This window comes from Watersipora subatra, chromosome 2, assembly GCF_963576615.1.
Source record: "Watersipora subatra chromosome 2, tzWatSuba1.1, whole genome shotgun sequence".
NCBI lineage: Eukaryota > Metazoa > Bryozoa > Gymnolaemata > Cheilostomatida > Watersiporidae > Watersipora > Watersipora subatra.
Genome location: NC_088709.1, coordinates 71,080,247 through 71,098,067, shown reverse-complemented (window position 1 = coordinate 71,098,067; position 17,821 = coordinate 71,080,247). Strand labels below are relative to the sequence as shown.

The 17,821-nt window shown below is 35.7% G+C and overlaps 1 protein-coding gene across 2 annotated transcripts; it reads right to left on the bottom strand.

The window, feature by feature from the left end:
* Nucleotides 1–562: 562 nt before the first annotated feature.
* On the bottom strand, nt 563–17,008 carry LOC137387574 (transcriptional activator Myb-like). 2 transcript variants are annotated; one of them, XM_068074038.1, is made up of 13 exons: nt 16,869–17,008; nt 16,463–16,637; nt 16,016–16,174; nt 15,825–15,928; nt 14,720–14,848; nt 14,473–14,602; nt 13,274–13,407; nt 12,277–12,622; nt 10,895–11,131; nt 8,722–8,982; nt 7,607–7,714; nt 6,852–6,917; nt 563–1,168 (listed from the first exon to the last, which is right to left on the bottom strand). In XM_068074038.1, exons 1-13 carry the CDS (start codon nt 16,892–16,894, stop codon nt 1,052–1,054), a joined length of 1,992 nt encoding a protein of 663 aa, XP_067930139.1. In that variant the 5' UTR covers nt 16,895–17,008; the 3' UTR covers nt 563–1,051. The 2 variants fall into 2 exon arrangements, with proteins under 2 accessions (XP_067930139.1, XP_067930138.1); XM_068074037.1 differs by having other exon boundaries at nt 563–1,171; nt 12,277–12,605; nt 13,281–13,407.
* Nucleotides 17,009–17,821: the final 813 nt, after the last annotated feature.

Below are 17,821 nucleotides of genomic sequence, written 5' to 3'. Positions count from 1 at the left end.
ATGGTTATACCTGCAATAAGGTACGATATAATATTAATAATAACAAACAGACATTAGAGTACAGTAACTGCTGACACGCGTATCTTCACACTTCACATCCACAGATGTTCAATTGTCTTATACGGTCTTACATGGGGAAGCAAAGTCCAAAGAAACAGGTCTACCACTTCGATTATTTCTAAGGAGAACATTTGATATTTTTCCATGGTCGTATTATTTTAGTTATATACTTTTGCTTCTTAGTTATCTGTACATGCGTTTCATCAACCTAAAATCTTTTTACGGTAACAATTTCAACTATTGCGTTCACAAAGTTGGGGGCACTTGAATATTCTACTAGGTAGGTAATTGACAGGCCAACCATACTTTTCAAGAAATATCAGTACATGTATACAGAGCAGACTTTCTCGATTCTTTTCAACCTTTTCAAGTCCAGGTGCAAACAATTTGTAATAAGAAATATAGAAGCTTAAAAGCCTGTCCATTGACCAATAGTAGTGAAAACGGAAAAGTTGACATGAATACATTTGGTAACCAAAGTCAGCTGTCAAGATCTGTCAAGCCAGTATTATACAAGTATTATATTTACTTATATAGTAAACATCGTAGCTGGTGCAAAACAAAAACAAAATAACATCAAAAGAAAATAAATATGCATATGCATAACCGGATTGTGCTCTCAGGCTCAAAAAATGTAGAAAAGAATAACAAAATGGCAAACTCATAGATCATAAAGTAAAAGGCCGCCAGGGATAATGTAACTTTGGCAGTAGATCACTACTATACCAGGGTTCAACAGCGCAATAACTTTAAAAAGTTTCAGATTTTCATTGCCAATGAAAAACTTTCCCTAAAAGCCGAACATCGCTGTACAAATTAATTTAAAAAGGATAATAAAACTCCTTATGGTATGCCTAGCAACCTAATATATTATAATAACTTATTTTCTATGCTACTTGTAGAGTCAATGTCTCAAAAAACCTTTTCAACGAATAGTCTGAGGTCTACTAAAAACATGGCAGAGTGAGGACAGTGCAAATGATGGTAGATATCACAGCATAAGCGCTCTGGGCTTTAGGTTTCTACTGGTCAGCCAGTCCTTTGCCTGATTAATCAGCTGTAACTGGTCCTCGGTCTGTCCAATGGTCACTTTGTTGTAGATGAGCTTCTCCTGCAAGAGACAACGATTCCACAATAAACAACTAGGTACAAGAGGGACCTGCTATAAGTGAATATAACACTCGACATACATTGCAATTTGATGTGATTTCGATAAACTGTGGGGCTTACATGTATGTGAAAGGCTGGACCAGCTTATTGCTTTGGAACTTACCGATTTGAATAAAAAGATGCAAAAAAAAATATTGATATTGTCAGCTACCTACATAAATAGCATGACAAGACTTTTATGTATTCATGGAAACGGGAAACCATGTAAGAAAATGTGACAACATTTCTAGAACATTCGGAATTGCTGTGAAACCATAAACGAAGGATAAATGATAGAATAAAAAAATGCAGTGCAACAACAGTTACAAAAAATATATTACCTACCTATGTCTAAAATAAAACAAAAATCTTCACTACAATAATGACGGTGTCTGTCTGTCCATCCAAAACGGGAGTTAAAAATTCGAAAAGATTAGTTTTCTCTCTCAAGGGCAGCAAAAGAGAAAACGTTCCTTTCAAGGCTAACTATGGGATGGTAGTTATTCAAATCGAATTTGAGAATTGTACTGACATGACTTTTTTTACATTATATGAAAGTTCTCACATAATACGATGTAATAGCTTTATGTTACATTTTTGGTAACAGGAATACTTAAGTATTTTACACTAGAAATTCCCCTGTCATACAGCCCACGATTAAAGTGATAATGGAAAAAGAAAGGGTACTGCCGGTTGAGAAATGCAATATTAGCAGTCAAATGGCACTGCAGTGCAATAGGATAACTGCAATGGTAGCTGTAATGTACTGGGTATTATTATGTACAACAAACAGCAATAATGACAGGAGAAGTTTATATGTTTATATCTCTTCCCTGCAATGGGAGAAATGCAATATCAGAAAATGGCAAGCTGCTGTATAATATACACGGGCGGGGGGGCCTGTATATCATTGGTCATAGCAACCAATATCAAGAAGTTGTGATATTTATCTAGATTTCTGTATTTATATCTAAAAAATTATGCTGGATTTGAAAATCTAAACAGATTTTAGCTGGTTGTCATAGAAATTGATGTAGATCTATAAGAAAATGTAGGCCTATTACTTGGTTTTGCAGACATTAAAAACGGCTTGGCAGTACCGCGATATTGGGCACAGCCGCAGTATCATCAACAACATCTTTAGAAAAATAATAACAGTAACATATTGCACACTTTCGGACACTATATACAGTGAAACTCGACTAACTCGACCTTCACGGGACCGAGAGAAAGTGTTCGAGTTATCAGAGCGTTCAAGTTATGAGAACACTGTCACAAGTGCGTGTATTATTGTATTTATCAGTACATATACAAACTATATATAAATCAAAAGCATTGATTGCTTGTTACAAGTTAATGGACCTCTCATGTAATGTTTTTACAATTTTTATCAGAAAGTATAAATACTTTCCTTTTATTACTTGAGATTCGCTTGTTTGTTTTAGGTTATGTGACTGCCAGGACGTTTTCAGATTAAAATAGGCAAAACCTGATCGCGATTGAAACTCTAAAAAAAAGACATACATGTATTGTTCTTTGGAGCATTTTAACAAAAAACAATTTTGCTGATTTTTCTTAAAGTTTATCTGAAGGTTACCTCGCTTCTCCTTGCTTGCGGAGGGCTATCCCCAAGCAGATGTTTGATAAAATTTGATTTTTTGCAAGCCTTTAGAAAAGTCGTTAACGAAAATATTTTGCCGATAGTGGTAATATTGACGCCAAAGAACTACTAAAAGTCGTTGTTTATCTCTATGGCTTGTAATAAAGTGACATTCTAAAGCGATAACAACCGTGTTGGTAGCTGTTGTGCAAAAAAACTGTTCGAGTTAATGAAGTTAAGGTCCAGTTATCTAAAGCAATTTATCATTGCGTGCGAACGGACCAAACAAATCCGTTCGAGTTAACCATGTGTTCAAGATATCCGAGGGTGAGTTATCCGAGTTTCCCTGTACTTGGATCTTGTAAATTCGAATGATTATTCTTATAACTAAATCTTATAATAATCGTATAAAATCGAATTATTCTTACAATTAAATATTGTAATAATCTTATAAATATCGTTAGAAAAATATCATCGTCATTTCCTTTACTTTCACATCAGTTGGAATACCAAAGTACTCATTATAAGTGTCCAAAATGTCAGAGCCCGGTAGAATTGGCAAAAACGAAACGACTACTTTTCAGTACTTCTACGTTAACAAAAAAGAAACGATTACTTTCAAGTACTTCTCCGTTAATTACATAAACCTTTGGCAATTGGACAATGCCATAGACTGGTGAAATGTGCACGTTGTTCTCGCGAAATGCACACGACTTAATGGTTCTACTCTCTGTCGCACAGCCTTATCGGCGTTTCGTTGACTGGTCTTAATTTTGATTTGAAAAGGCTTGTCAAGTTTTAATGGCAACTTTGGGCCAAATTAATCTGTCTATTTATGTATAATCCGATCAGATGGGTTAGTTTTAGGATATTGCGTCAACCTTTTAAAGACTTGGTAACATATTTAAATATGTTTATATGTTTTTTGTATCATTATTATACTTAAACGGCTTTACACAAAAATGATTAAATTTTTTGATTGGATTTCGGTTCAAGGGTTTGGTAACGGCCGTTGACAAATAATTTTTCGGGAGTTGTGTGCGCATATGCATTTATCATAAAGCTCCCAAACAATCGCTTCGCTCGTGTTTGGTCGTGGGAATAAAAGGAGGTTTATATTATAAGAGTGTCTACTGTATTGCCATATAGAATGCAGCTAAAACAGAAGCTGCTTGTGGACTGAAATGCGTCATGAAAACTAAACACACATACAGTAGGCACTCCTACAATTTACGTTATAAGAATTTTATGTTATAGGAGCGTCTACTGTATGTATTTATTTACCATACAAACAATATGGGCAAGGGCGGACATATCAAGTGTAGGCCTAGTAGTAATCCATAGGTATCCATTATCTCACATGAGATATTTACATGTAGGACATAAGTGTTTTGATTTTACTTTGTTAACAAATCGATGATGAATTGTAACAGAAACACAAATCAAGCGTGATGAGAATCTTAACCCTTTCGCAGGTGAGTTTTTGAGCCTATATCAGCTCGTCATGGGTGAATTAATTTTTCAAAAAAATGAAAATTCTGAAACTTTATTGAAATGATATTTTTTTGCTACACTATGGTTGTATGATAGGTTTGTATCATATAACAAGGCATTGTACAAACAGTTTTACACCCTTTGTGCCTATATGAGCTATTTAAACTACCCTTACACATGTAAATTTTTAGGAAAATTGAAAAATTTGATTGTTTTTGCGATAATGTTATATTGTTGAATAAAACATATTCTGTATTTATATTACAAATAAAGCATTTTACAAGTAGAACCACACTTTGAAAGGCTTAGTATCTTACCGAGTAAAAAAACACATCGATATTGATAACGATCGCCAATAACAAGTTGAAATGAAAAGATACATGTCTAAAATGTAGTTATTCAAGTCCTCACATGTGTTCTTTTACTTTAAAAGTATTTAATTTGATAGAATAACGAACACAGACCAAGACACGCGAGTTCTTTTGTTCACATAAAAGCATAAAATTCGATTCGGTGGAAAAGGCTTAGTATCTTACTGAATAAAAAACATTGAACGACGTTTGATAACGATCGCCCCAAAACAAGTTGAAATGAAAAGATACATGGCTAAAATGTAGTTATTCAAGTCGCCACATGTGTTCTTTTACTTTATAACGTATTTAAATGATTAGAAAAATGAAGACAGACCAGTAGTAAGTCTTAATACGTAGTGCGTACGATATCGACATTAATGTCGCACCACCCACTAGGATTGATATCGCAAAACGACATTAATGTCGCACCACCTGTAAAAGGGTTAATATTGAACAAGTTCAAAACTTGAATTGTATTAAAATTGCATTTAAAATTTGCACTATTGTAAAATAATGGTAACAATGTAGAATTAATTAAAACAGGATTAAATTGTTTATGTAAAACGAATAATAATAACAATCCTTTTCGGCCATATATACAGTTTGGTGAATGTTCTACACAACTTTGATAAATAGGGAGCAAATCTCGACAATTTTACTTGTCGTGTAAGATATCCCAGATTTTTGGTCTTAAAATAAGACGCATATAGTCTAGTAATAGTAAGTCTTTCGACGCAGTAGAAAGAAAACTAAAAACAAATTTATGGCAACAAAATCACGGCTAAAAACAAACAATGAAGAGTAACTCAACTTAAACTGCTAAAGCATATGTTACGCCGTAAGATAGACATCAATGGCCACTTATCAGAGCAACTACTGGCTGATGACATGACTAAGGTGAAATGGTTCCCCGTGATGACTACCTTGAAGCAGAAAGTAACTAACTAAAGATTAATAAAAAAGCTAGTTGGTGGGTGGTTTAGGTAAAGGATGAATTAGATAGACTGACCTGATCCGACCAACAAAAACATCTAGAACTACAATTGAAAGGCCAAGGGTATTGCCCTATAACAGAATACACTCAATTTTTAAACTCTAAAGCTACGCACACACAAAATTGACTATAGACAAACAATTTAGTAAGAGTTTAGTAGTCTTTTACTTATTAAATAGTTAATATGTTAACACAATTATGTGTGCTTTGAAGGTGCAGTCTGTTACCAAATTTTAGTAAACCTTCAATACTGGTATAAATGCAGGCGCTCTGCTAGCGAGTCTTTTATCTGTAAATCATCGTGAAACAACTGATGATATTTCATTAATAATTAATTACTTTCAAGCATGTCAACTAGAGGATATAACTCTGGTTTTGGCTTAGTTTTACCCCTATATCTAAGCGACATAAGCTTTAAGGGCCTGCTATTTTTGTCCATATGAACTAATGTGTACTTGTAATCTCTTGAATGTACAAAATGCCTACTAAGGCCAACAGAAATAATTCTCCAAAATTATTGTTTTAAATGAGAAAACTAAGTTGGTCTTTTTTGACAATTGCTGAAACTTCTTGCAAGCATTTTCAGATAGAGTGAAGACAGGTTTTAAAAACCTATTATTACATTATTATTATATATATTATATTATTACAATAGCAGCTGATGTTTCATCAAATAGACAATAGTTTTGATCAAAACGCAAGGGCCAGTGCGAAAAGGGATCGACTTGGTCTTGAAGAAATTCTGAAAACGCGGTTAGAGTTTGGAAAGACAATTGAATAGCAAATAGGAACACCTAATGAAGTAACTTTTTCACTAATCATAACAATTTCCCTATTCTTTTTAGTTCATTTGATGGTTTTGGAGACCAAGGGTGTTTTAGAAGCATGATGAAGGGTGTCACGTGTCACAAGCCCTGTTACCACAGCAAACCATTATCAGATGACCCTTATCACAATGATGTTCGGGGATGACATCTCACTAGGCAAGAGTATGAGAGGTTATATATTTTAGTTTTAATGAATATTTTTCACAATGCGAAGTACTAATGATGTGAAAGTATTGAATGATTACTGTATACTAACCGACTAGTATTGGGCTAGCAATAGACTACATCTACTAGTAATATACTACATCCGCTAGTAATACATAGCCATCTACATGTATAACTGTCCAACAATGAATATAGGTATAGATACTCACAGACTGAGTCTTATGATTATTAGAGATGTTCTCGAAAGGTATCCGCATAGCAGCTCTTTTCTGCATCTATAAACAAATGCGGTAGTTGTCAATAAACAAAATGTGGCAGCTGTCAATAAACAAATGTGGTAGCTGTCAATGAGAAGTATTGAATGCTTATGTAATGATTGCGTGAATGACTGTGTAGAACACAAATGAATTGACAACTATAAATATACAGGATGGAAAGAGGATAGACACAATTGTGGCACGTACTTATCAATTTAACCTTGATGAGACAAACACACATTTAGAGCTATTGACTATCCTGTGAAAAAATTTTGCTGATTACAATTATATGTATATATATATATGTATATATATGTATTTTTTAATTAGAAAACTGACAATGCTGTTGAAACACTGAAGCATAGCTCAAACCAAAATGTTGGAAATAAATATATGTTTGAAGTTAGCGCTGTTTATTGCAATGCAATAATTGGTGGTGGTTCTTTATATAGTTTTAATGCATTTATCCATTTTAATGCTTTATTTAATTACTTGAAAGAGTACACATATTCACATCTATTTACTCACACAATTACTCTGGGCATTGCCATTTTGGCTGATCAATTACCTTAGCATAACTCGCGGCGATTGGCTGTTTAGCTATGTGAACTCTTAAATAAACTCAAGAGTTCAAGTGAAACGTTAACTTAAAATTTACAATTGAACTGGCCAGATAACTGGGAGAGAAAGAACTGAGGAGTACCAACCTTAGATTTATCTACTCTTGTCAACAGAGAGGAGTCAGGGGAGAGCACTGACTGTTTGAGGATGGAGGGAGGGGTGAATATCACAGATGCACCATCCAAGGCCTTACTCTAAAACATGAATACTTAACTACACTCTTGCCGGCAATATCTTAAAACACTTCTGGACCATATCAACCCGGGACCATGTATGGTAGCCACTCCAGACAACTGGTGGTGGCTACCATAGATGACTTACTGAGACAATAATCATGCTGAGGGTTTACATTTAACCAGAAAGTTTTTATCCAATTACACAACTACATTATAAAATATAGTTGAAGTTGTAGTAATAAACTAAGCACAAATTATATGGCTGTGTAAAGGTACAGCCACACGCACCGATTTTTTCGTTGATTCTGACCAAAATCATGAAATGAATGAAAAACACAAAATTATTTGGCCGAAATTCAGATTTTTTCGTTGATTCTGACCAAAATCATGAAATGAATGAAAAACACAAAATTATTTGGCCGAAATTCAAAGAACTGCCAGAGCTGTGCATACACACCGAAATGATCGACGAAACTTTAATTGGCTAAACAAACTATTAGCAAGCACGATTCTAACAGCGTTTGCAATTTAAATAATCCGAGACACATAACGCGATACGCAAGAAAAATAATAACGCGATTTTCCATAGTACATGTAAATACGATGCAACGGACTTGATTGTGCTAAAGATGGCAACTCTTTCTACAAAGCAACTTTTGTTGCTAAAAAAATTATTATTAAAAAAAGACTTGTATCAACAATAGTGCAATCTAGGCAGTTGCATCGTATGTACTATGTTGAACTGCGCTGGTACTTTTATTGTGCGTCGTAATACGTGTCTTGGACTATATAAATTGCAAAAGATGCTAGAATCTTGCTTGCTAATAATTTGTTTAGCCAATTAAAAACGTTTCGTCGATGATTTTGGTGTGCATGCAAAGCTTTGCCATTTCTGTGAATTTCGGCCAACAGTTTGTGTTTTTTGTTCCTTCCATGATTTCGGTCAGAATCAACGGAAAAAATTGGTGCGTGTGGCCGTACCTTTACATTGTGTAAAATCAGAGGCTGAGGGAGTAACAACTCACAGGCGTATCATTGTCTATGCCTGGGCTGTTCTCTCCCATACAACTGAAGGTCAAGCACTTGGCATTGGAACTTTTCGGTATAGAGGATAACCTTCGTTCCAGACCAGATTTTGGAGGCACAGAAGAAAGGAAGGAGCCAAACCGTGATGGCAGACTCGTTTGGAATGAATCTGTAGTCTCGTCGACAGGCTGTGCCAGAGGTGACGAGTCTCTGGCTATTAATTCCTGCAGGTCGTCATGTATGTTTTCTGGTGTGTGATTCTGAAAGCATACCGGTGGGTTATAACTTGTTTATTATATGCAGCATTCGCTAAAGAAGTTTCATCATCACTGATCACTTTGAGTATTAGTAATAATGCTGTAAGAAACTTAAAGGTTGACTTGCAACAAAATTCACATTACAGTTATTTGATATGAAAAGATTCACCATGTCTTACTCTTTTGTGTTGTAGGTACAAAATGTGTGGAAATGTGATTACAAGCTCTTAAAAGCTAAAAAACGAACAGTTAATCGCAGCCACACGAGACCGCCGTAGTTTGGATTCTCTTTCCAAAACGGCTCAAATGTGACGTACCTGTGTTAGATGGTTTCTGTTTACACTTTCATGCAACCTTATTCGTCGAAATATTTCACAAATATACTTCACGCATTCAATAAAACCATGTCTATTGTTCTTACGCGTCTGTTTTATCGTCATTTTAATGCTGTCACTTTTAGCTGTGATATCTTATAACTTACCATAAAAATTCGTTTAATTTTTTAGCCTTAGCTTGAAGGAGTACATATCATTGTCTGATAATCATGACGAGCATGTTGGTCATTTGTAATAATCGAAAAGTGCTGCAGAAATTATTTGCAAAGTATTGGGTCACATGATCAGATTACGACTTGTCGATTAGACCAAACCGAAACAAAACTGTAAAGTAGCGAGCATCTATATTTGATTCAGAGTCTTCGGTAAAACCCGAAGTGTTTGTTATAAACTAGTGCTACGATAAGTTTTATATTGAGCTTTGTATTGGCCATTCAATTGACATGAAAACATACGTGACAAGACGATAACCAAATTTCGTGGCTACGTCATCGAAATAAAGAGATTCCAATCTACGGCTGCTTTTCGTTTTTGAGCTTTTAAGAGCTTGTAATCACATTTCTACATATTTGGCACCTATAACACAACAGAGTAAGACATGCTTAATCTTTTGATACCAAATAACTGTAATGTGAATTTTGTTGCAAGTCAACCTTTAAACCATAACTGCCACGAACAACTTTTATCGTATTTACTCGGTAAATCAGACACGCTGATTCCGATTTTGTACTCAAAATAAAGATTAGTCCACTAACTTTCAGAGTAATGAAGGATTTTTTATAGCGTTTCAATATCCGTTTCGAAAACAACACAATCGGCATTACAAGTTCCGCCCATAAATATGTGATGAAACCTAGCTTTTTCAGAAACGGAAGAACACTATATATCGAAAGAAGACAACTCTAATGTTCGATATTTTCCGATATTCGATTTATTTAGAGACCAATTAATCAAATGCATATGCAAAGATATCGTGCAGCACTACATAGCAACAAATTTGATGAGCATCAAATTTTTTCGCGATATTGTCCCAGCAAAATTATTATTATAACGATGAAAGTAGATAAATTGGAAACGGTTAAAATGGAAAGAAATTGTTAAAATGGAAGTAAAATTTTCGGTCTATTGCCCTATGGCAAGAATTAATTTGATTGGTTTACGATGTTTGTAAACAGAGCTATTTGTATGTCAGAATAGTGGTCATCAGGATTTCTGACACTCGATACGTGGCCGTCTGGGTTCAGAGGGTTAAAAATTTGAGCAGTGACACTCCAGGAAAAATCCAAAGCCAAAAGGGATAATAAAAAATTTAATAAAAAATAGTGGAATATCAGATGCATAGTTAAAGAAAGCATATTAGCAAAGGCATAGCTATAAACAAATGGAACACTTCAATCCTGTGCATGACCATGTCAAAGACGAGCCAAAACAAGGAGACCTGCACTTCCAGCAATTCTGTGGGTCTAAATTCAATCACTTGTCCAAGTGATTGAATTTAGATTTGAAAGCCCATCCCCAAGTGATTTTTGTGAGTTCGTCAATGTTAAGCGATTAGAAAGCAGGACTTGTTAAGTTCTCACCTCACACTTAACAACTCCGCTCTTCTTCTCCAGACTCGCCAGGTGATTCTTAAAGGGAGTTGGTGTGCGTGGCTGGAGCTGGTTAACCGTCCGGTTTATCACGGGAGTTCGGAAATCAAGCTTTCCTGCTGCCTCCAAGGGAGAGGAACCTTTGACAGGAGTGAGCGGGCGGATGGATGAGACAGGAGTGGATGTTCTAGCCTGATCAGACACTCCCATGACAGGTGTTTTTAGGAACTAAGGATAAAAATGAGGAAAAAAGCCAAGCGTTAGCACCTGGTAACAAATCGCCTTTTGCAAATAAAATAGCAAACAAATAATTCAATTATTATTCCAACTATTGAAAGGTGGGGTAGCCTTCTTTGTAAATTGGAAGCAAGCGCTGTCGCCTGGTTGTAGCTATTAACCTCTTCCTACCAACTACCATATCCTATAAGCAACCCAGTTAGAGAATATACGCAAGTCGTTTCATAGCAATAGTACCAAAAGGTTATAGGCTAATTTCTTGACAAGATGAATACTTGGAAGCCTGAGATAAAGGGAGGAGTTTTTCTCTGACCTGATGCTAAACTCGAGTAATCTTGGTTCTGTAGATTCACTTGGTTTTTTTTTGTACTTCCGGTTTATGTAGGAAATTTACACATTACAAAATTTTGGTGGCTTTGGGTGTAATAGGTTTTGAGTATAATTCCCAAGTTTCAAGTCGATTAATCACTCAGTCTCTGGAATTATACTATTATATAGACTTATAATAGTATAATTCATATAGAATCATACACACAACTATTGTATAGACAGTATTCACTGTCAATACAATAGTTGTGATATAATTTGTAAGATCCATCCTGTAAAAAATGTTTATGAAAAAAGTCAAACTTGACAGATCAGTCTTTTCGAGCTCAGAAATGGTTGCAGCATCGCGAAGCAATAAATATGGTAAATAATTTTTTTTAAATGTGAGAACATATTTCCAGTTATAAACAAACTAAAAAAGCAAAGTATGTTAGAAGATATTTCAAGGGTATGAAATATTGGCACGACTGCTACAGTTAGTACTTTTACATTTATAAGCGTTGAGTGAATGTCATGAACGTGAGAAAAAAGTCGATCTTGTGAAGTGTGATGAAGTGTCATAGATCAACTAACAGTCTTTTACACAATTGATCAAATTTTATCACGTACAGCAGTAGATAGCCTGCAGCTAGGGATTAAGCTACGCCGATTAAGCAAATAGGTCCTGGCAGTCAATGAGTACAAATGACACTTTTTCTTATTAAATTAAAAAACCAAGTACGTACGCAATGTTTGTACCATAATAGCCTTATTCTATAAGGGAAGGTGTGACTGACTGTTAGAGGATGAAGATAAAAAACCAAATCTACCTGTGAGGGCGAAAAAGGAAGACTCTCTCCCTTGCAGACTCTAAACAACTGCGGTGATTCTAGACTTGTATAGTGTAAGGTCTCATTCAAGTCACGTCGCAGAGTTTTGTCGTGACTTGAATCCAGCACTTGAGTGTAAGTGGCATGCGTGTCATTTGGTCTCAAGTAGTTGGATCTAGAGTCAGTCTGGTATGGAGTGGACATGGTGAGGGGCCCCCGTTTAGCCTTTAGTATTGATGGCTGCTTTAATGAGGGAGAGGTGAGGGGTATCAATCTGTTCCAGTTTTTAATGGAGGAGAGCGAATTCTGATCTATCCTAGCATGATATTCTGTAAACAGGAGACAACTTCTATGCCGGTATTACTTCAAGACCTTAAATAAGACCATGAAATGACAACGTCAAATGACCAAAGACTTAACTGGCACCTTTATGGAAGGTTGAAAAAGGTATAGGCCACTATAGAAGGGTTGAAAAATAGTGTCAACCTTTAATTGGACACCACCTCCATTTGACCCCCACTTTGACATTATTTGATCTTTACGAACCCATAATAGAAACTGATCAGTAGAAACTGTCCACCAAATAGTACTAATAATGACTCGGTTACATCATTAACAATAAATTCTTTCGTTGTTTTAGTTCGTATTGAAGTTCAATTTTAAACTCCGAAGCATTTTGGTTTTTTCATTAAAATTTTAAAAGCAACTTAAAAATTCTGACAAGCTATTTGAAAAATACAATACCAGTCTCTATTTGAATGCCACCTTTAATAAAGCACACCTACAGAGAAAGGGTTGAAAAATAGAGCGACGTGGCATTCAATAAGAGGTTTTACGGTATATATATTAGTAGTGTAGACAACTCCAACTCAGCAATATGCGAGTATAAAATGAGTGATTAATTGTTTATTAACTTAGTTTAATCACTCTTTTTTCCACTTGTTTGTTACACTTGTATTAACTTATAATACTAAACTTGGTAATTGCAACACTCAGCTCAGTACCTTGGCTAGGTTTGAGGGCGGTGTACTGGCATTCCGTGCCCTGCGCAGGTGTGTAGGGTGTGACACTCAAGCTACTGTTGTAGCCAGAGCTGTTGGCCGTCGTGTGATTAAATACAGGCGTATAACACTACAACATGAGAGTATTGTATCCTTTGTGTAGAGCCACACAATCGCTGTGCAAACATGTCTTAATTGAGATAAAATCTGAATAAACAACACCTTTAAAAGAAGGAAAGAAGAGCAACATATGACAAAGGAAGGTAAATGTTGACGGAAGAAGCCATGACAAACAAATGACACCTTGAGTCAACATTAGAAAACAGACAATGCAGCCGTTATGAAGTATGCTGACCATTTACTGTTATATAATCTAGAAGAACTAGAGAGCCTCGAGGCAAAGAGAAGGACCGAAATGCCATCTCAAGGATTAGGTGCTATTTAATACTAAGAGATGAACCCCGCTGCTACAAATTATATTGCCAGCTGGAGACATAGGAGAAACCATCCTTGTACTCAGGCAGGCACGGACAAGTAAGCAGCCAACCATCTGTATGACCAAGAATGTGCTGGCAGTCGCTTACCCAAATCTAAGAATATAAACTTCACCATTGTGTGATGTTGGATACGAATGTCTAAACCTTGCAGCTGTATAGGTTATTGTGAGAGACAGCTAAATTTGCTATCAAATAACTTCTTAGTTGACCAACCCTAGTTACAAAAGATATGGGTTTGAATAGAACAGAAAATAGCAGAATACATATAAATAATTATTGTTTTTTATAATTAATTCGCTATGAGCTTCAGCAAGAAGGAAATAAAAACCATTTCAGGCATAGATGTGAAAAAAACAGCATCAATTTCAATTCTGCTCCTACCTACTTGATTGACATATAAGAGCAGTTGTATAACTAGACTCTCTTACTAGATAGGGAGAACTAAATAACAGACCACTCTATTTCCAGGTAGAACCAGCTTCAATGTAATGAATTGGACACATACGACAGGGTGAGAAAATAAGGACAAAAGAAACGCTCCTCTGTAGTAAAAACCTCGGTTAAAATTCAAGCAGGTCATATGGTCATAGGACGAACCAACAAAAAATGAGCGAAATAAAAGAGGAATAATTAGTGCTTTTAAGAGAATGATGCGAATGGATGATCAGATGGGTAAGAAAGCACAGAGATGTACTAACATTGGAGACGTCAGCCTCCATTTCCACTGAGGCAACGTTGGTTTCTAGATGAAGAGTCTTGTACCCAGGATCCTCCTCTGATTTCTTCTTCAGGTACGAGTTCCAGTGGTTTTTAATAGCATTGTCTGTCCTGTGAAAAAGACAGACAGCACAGTTCACCAATGGTGAACATAACAGCTGACACGATGGCGCAAGTGACAGCAAAAAAGTAGTATCAATAAAACGGTATATTATAAATGTAACTCACCTGCCCGGCAGGTACTTGGCAATTTCTGCCCATCTGTTTCCGTGTTGCTGCTGCAGCTCTAATATCATCTGGTCTTCCTCATCAGTCCAGGCAGACTTATTGATTTCTGGATTCAAATGGTTGTGCCACCTGCAGAAGATATAATGGACACTATGTCATGTCAAGTGACACTACATAGACACATGATTCAGGTGGCTGTGCCATAAGTAGAAAAACATGACACTGACATTTGACTACTTATACAGGTGGTTGTGCCACCCGCATACATGACCCCGGCACACGAGCCAGATGGTTGTTATCTACATCAAACATGGTGTTACATGCAATTCCAATGGTGTTTATGAGCTACAGTTCCTAGATCATCGGCTATAAATTACAATGTTCCTATAGAAGTCTCACACATAAATACTTGAACTGCCTGTTAGGAGGAAAGTTGAAGGTCCAATATATGACTGAAAGTTCAATGCCAAAATGAGGCAATATTTTAGTGATAGTCTTTTCCCAATTACACCTAACGTTTATTAAACAGAATACATGTATAGTCAAACCTCACCATACAAAGTCAACCGGTAATTACTTTGTATGTCAAACCTGCCAACGCTATAGAAGTAGTTTAATTAGAGTAGGTTATACTTTTATAATCCATTCTGGAATTTAAAAATTAATGATAAATACATATTAGCTTAAAACACTAAAACAAATACATAATAGAAAACTGATAAAAACTACAAGCGAAACAAATTTAGTTTGTAGGTTTGCAACAATAAAACAACACAAACAAAACTACAACAAACATTTTTGTTGTAGCTCTACCTTATAAAAGACTGTATGGAAGAATTGACTTGGCAATGCATATGTTAGGAGGAAAGAGTCAGTGATAAGAATATATGGGGCTAGTTACTTCCATTCTTTAACTACTTTTTTAATTGACTTTAAATTTCTAATTGTTTTTTATTTTGAACTTACAAGATGGCCCAATTTTGAGAACTTTCGAAGTCATGTTTAAAATTATTTAATTATGCAAAGACTTTATACCGATGTCAAAAAATTTGTATGTAGAGGTGATTGTAGGTTGAGGTTTGACTGTATAAAAATGCTACACCACCTTTCCCTGCACTGTTTGCCGGTGCGCCCCTTGAGATGTCGAGCAATCAATGTCCACCTTTTAGCTCCATATTCTGATACAAGATTTGTCACCATCTCATCTTCCTGAGAATGACAAAGTAAGTCTCAGCACACAAAATAACAGATTTGTATTCATCTTCTTGTCAGCCTAATATCTTATCAGGATCATACCTCCTTCGTCCAAGGACCTTTGACTATTCCGGGATCCAGATGGTTATCCCAACGATTCTGACACTGGCCTGCATTCCTTGCACAAAAATTTTCACTGATTTTTCTCCAGTCTACGTCTTCAGCGCTTGTATCCAAAACTAACTCAGTAAGTTTTTCATCCTGTCACAGAAAGACGTTTGATTCTCCATGGCCCATTTTCTAACCATGGAATCATAACAGCTGATGAGCTGATATAAGCCAATAAAACATTAGTTAAATATGGATATCAAGCCAAGAGAATGAACTAATTCAATTTATTATTTATGATAAATTGCATGTAACAAATTGCATAAAGACAACAAGCTCTATTGCAGTCTACAATATGAGAAATGGGAGTAAAACTACAAACGATATTCTCAGAAATAATGTACTTATAAAGTGGCTTCAGCAAAGAGTTAGGTAACATGCCTCTTCTTTGCTCCAGCTTCTCTTCCCGTTCACGAGACGAGAAGCAGTCCCGGAGTTTCCAGATTGCTGAGGATGACAGAGCTTGGAGGGCAATTGAGCATGATATACAGGTAACGATACACATTCAAGGTCTAACAGCATTGCTTGCATTGCTCTTGGACTGCCATTGTCGTCACTAAAACGGAAAAGCTAAGACTGAAGAACGGAGCATAGATATAAATTCAGAATGAGAAGCTGCAAAGTATATATCCAAAAAGCTTTCCTATAGAGTAACTAAGCGTTTCATTTTACGTCAAAAATTATAAAACGTAGAGAGGTAAACTGAAAACTACTGAGCTGAGATAGATCATTAAAAGCCATTAAGCGCAACATCAGAAATACTAAGAAACGCAATTGAGTTTCTTACCTAGTAAAATGTAGTCGTCGAGCCATATTGGAATATAAAATTACGTTATAAACGGCATGCTACTCTTTAAAAACAAATCGATTAAAATGTAGTAAGTAAAAAAATATTGGAACACGCTTTTGCAAAATATTGAAATATCGATATGTACGTCCGCAGCAACAAGCAAGTCTTGTCGAATGTCGCGCCCAATGTTCACGTGATAATAATACGAGTGATGATTGGCCTATGGCAAAAGTAGAGGGTTTACGACGTTGCAAGAGCTGAGTGTCGACATGAATCGCAATTACTGGAAGTGCTGATATAGCTCTAAATCTACAACAAACTAATTTTATATGGGTATACTCTATTTGCCCACACATAAAACTGTAATTGCAGTTGCTATGGCTACACAACGCTTGATGGCCGGAGCTCGCGTAAAACAACTGTTACTGGATTCCTAATTTTATATTCATTTTACATTGGTTGAACTGTCCCGTTTGAATAATCCGTCGATTGCAACATACATTCATCATGTTGCATTTTGTTTAGTAATTTTATTTTGATTTGTGTGACATTGGTGAAAATACATTCTCCGCAGTTGCTCACAAGTCTTTCATTCTTAACTTACGATAGATCATTCTTTTCACCTTACCCTCGAAATTGATACATATATATATTAGCTAAAATAGTTTTACAACATATTTTAGCACCGTTTAAAATAAAAAAACGGGTGGGTACCAATACGTGCTCTTGTAACATTACCTAAAGGAGTTGCTTAGCAGCTGGATTTAGGTAGTTTGCATTTTACGTTTGAATTAGCTAGATATTACTATTGCTGCATTACTAATGGTTAGACGGGTCTCTGGCTTGTTATCCGTATTGGTTTTAGCGGTTACTACGCAAATATTTATAGTCAATCATTAATCATTTGCCACAAATAGTCATATATTGCTTTTAATCAAGCTGCTCATCAT